The sequence below is a fragment of the Populus euphratica genome, unplaced genomic scaffold, assembly GCF_000495115.2.
Source record: "Populus euphratica unplaced genomic scaffold, PopEup_1.0 scaffold336.1, whole genome shotgun sequence".
NCBI classification, from domain to species: Eukaryota; Viridiplantae; Streptophyta; class Magnoliopsida; order Malpighiales; family Salicaceae; genus Populus; species Populus euphratica.
Window position 1 is genome coordinate 28768 of NW_011500225.1, and position 2303 is coordinate 31070.

General features: G+C 33.0%; 1 protein-coding gene across 1 annotated transcript; it reads right to left on the reverse strand.

The window, feature by feature from the left end:
• Positions 1 to 620: 620 nt before the first annotated feature.
• Positions 621 to 986, reverse strand: LOC105112371 (putative AP2/ERF and B3 domain-containing protein Os01g0140700). Its single transcript, XM_011008062.1, has one exon. It carries the CDS (start codon positions 984 to 986, stop codon positions 621 to 623), a length of 366 nt encoding a protein of 121 aa, XP_011006364.1.
• Positions 987 to 2303: the final 1317 nt, after the last annotated feature.

The window sequence follows — 2303 nt, forward strand, 5'->3', positions numbered from 1 at the left end:
CGTTCATCATGCGGCGGCTGTGCTGGAAGTTCACGGTGGAGAGATGGACATGGGAATCAATTGAACTTTCCAGCTCTCCAGTGGTGACAGACCTCCTGATTCTGCTGGTGGTGATGCTGATTTAACGTGACGTTGACTGATTGGCCACCTCCTAATAGGTGAGAAACTCGCTTGTTGGTGATGGTGTTGTTGCCTCCGTTGTAGTCTTTCTCCGTTGCAGCACCCTTCTCTCATTTTGTCTTCTGCCTGCTCGCTGCATCGTCTCCTCTGTCAGCTATCAGCATGGTTTAGAAAAAGAAAGGGGAGAACTGAACATGGAGTAAAACAAAAACGAACAAAAGAAATCGTGCCCTCTCGCGAAAAGAAGAAATTAGACATGGAGCTTGAATCAGTGTCTGAGACACGGTAAAACGCCTCACAATCACACTGTTTGACACGAACAAATTGAAAATTTATTTAATTTCAGAATAACACGAGTTGACAACACCGAAATATAGAAACAGCGGTAACACGTGTAGACAACGCTACAAGAACAAGCACAACAACAGCATAGCTACGTAGTCATGCCGAGTCAGAAGCAGACTACTCTTATTAGCCCTAATTAATGCACGGAAACGGAGCTATATTATGGGTGCATATCCGAAAACAGCGCCAAATATCTTGATTTCTTTCTCAGCCCGAATCTCGTAAGCATGCATTTTGGCGCCAGCGTCGTTTTTCTCCTTTAAAAACTGGACCTTGTCGCCAACTTTAAGGCTCTTGCTATGAACATAAGCGAGCCAACCCCTTGAAATAACTGGTTTTGGATGTCCATTCCTGCGAATTGAGCATCTGAAGGTCCAAACACGGCCACTTCCATCTACAGCTTGAAAATCTACAGCATGACCACCACCCTTAAAAGATGGAAGAGAGCTGAGAAACCCGGTCGGCACTGAGAGTCTCTTTTTAATATCAGTCTTCCTGAGTACCTTTGAGAATCTCGCCATTTATCAAGACCAAGTAACTGACAATAGTCGGAGAGGATTAAGATGTTGAGTGCTGTGTGCGTCGAGATTTATGAGCATCTGTTTATCATGCTGGCGATGGCGAACATCCGTAATTTGGTAAGATAAAAAGCAAGAGGCGTTTGGTGGGCGTTTGGTGGGCCTTTGTTTTGTTTTTTTCGACTCGAGTCAATGTAACGCGGGGTGTTAATTTACATGTATTTTGGAAATTCAAATGCTTGGAGGAGTTCTTAAATTTAGTATATCACAGAAATGTGTTTTTATTTTATTTTTTAGTGTAATACTCATAGAATATTCTGGTAGTGTTATGGGATACTATCATGACATATCAAAGATCAAATATAAAACCCGTTTTTAAGTGAGAAATTATAAAGACCATTGGATTTTATTTTTATTTTTTTGTTATCTGAGATATAAAGCGTTTAGTGGTGAGACCACAATAGTATTATCAAGCTCGATGTGTTTTCTCACTGTAAATTGAATCCATCCCTTAGGAGCATGCAATTAGTTTGAACAAAATGAAGCTGAATTGTATTAATAAGTAAAAAAAAAGAGAGAGAGATCCGATCACGCTTACATTTAAACAAATATATATATATAGACACGCACATGAGTCTCATGCTTGCATTTTGTTGCTGATTTATGAAATCCTTGTAGTTATTATGGATTTATAAATTAAATATAAAAAAATTAAAAAATATGAAGAAATATTATTATAATTCATAATATTTTCAAGAAAAAATAAATTATAAAACTAAATTTTTAATCAATTTAATATAAAAAAATAATAATAAAAAAAATAATTTAAAAAAATCATATATAAAAACATTGTAGCAATGTACAGTGTTTTGTGGGGAAATATACAATTATAATTCTTAACCAACTTAATATTAAAAAAATCAATAAAGATAATCTTTTAAAAATATTATAAAAAAACTAAAGAAAAAAAACTATACAGAAAAATACTCTAGCAATTTATAGTGTTTCATGAGAAAATCTATAATTTTGATTTTCAACTCACTCAATATTAAAAATAATAAAATCGATAAAAATATTTAAAAAAAATATATATAATATATGGGAAAACACTTTAACAATCAACGATATTTTAAAGAAAATAAAGAAACAAATGTGTTGAAAAAGCTAAAATTAAGTTGTTAACCAATCTAATATTAAAAAAATAATTCAAGAAAGATAATTTAAAAAACATATGGAGAAATATTGTATCAAAAAAAAATTATATAGAGAAATATTCTAGTAATCTATAATATTTTTTATAAAAAAATATAAAATTAAATT

Excerpts from the sequence above, each read along its gene's own strand:
- LOC105112371 (XM_011008062.1), bottom strand. The coding sequence starts at position 986 with ATGGCGAGATTCTCAAAGGTACTCAGGAAGACTGATATTAAAAAGAGA.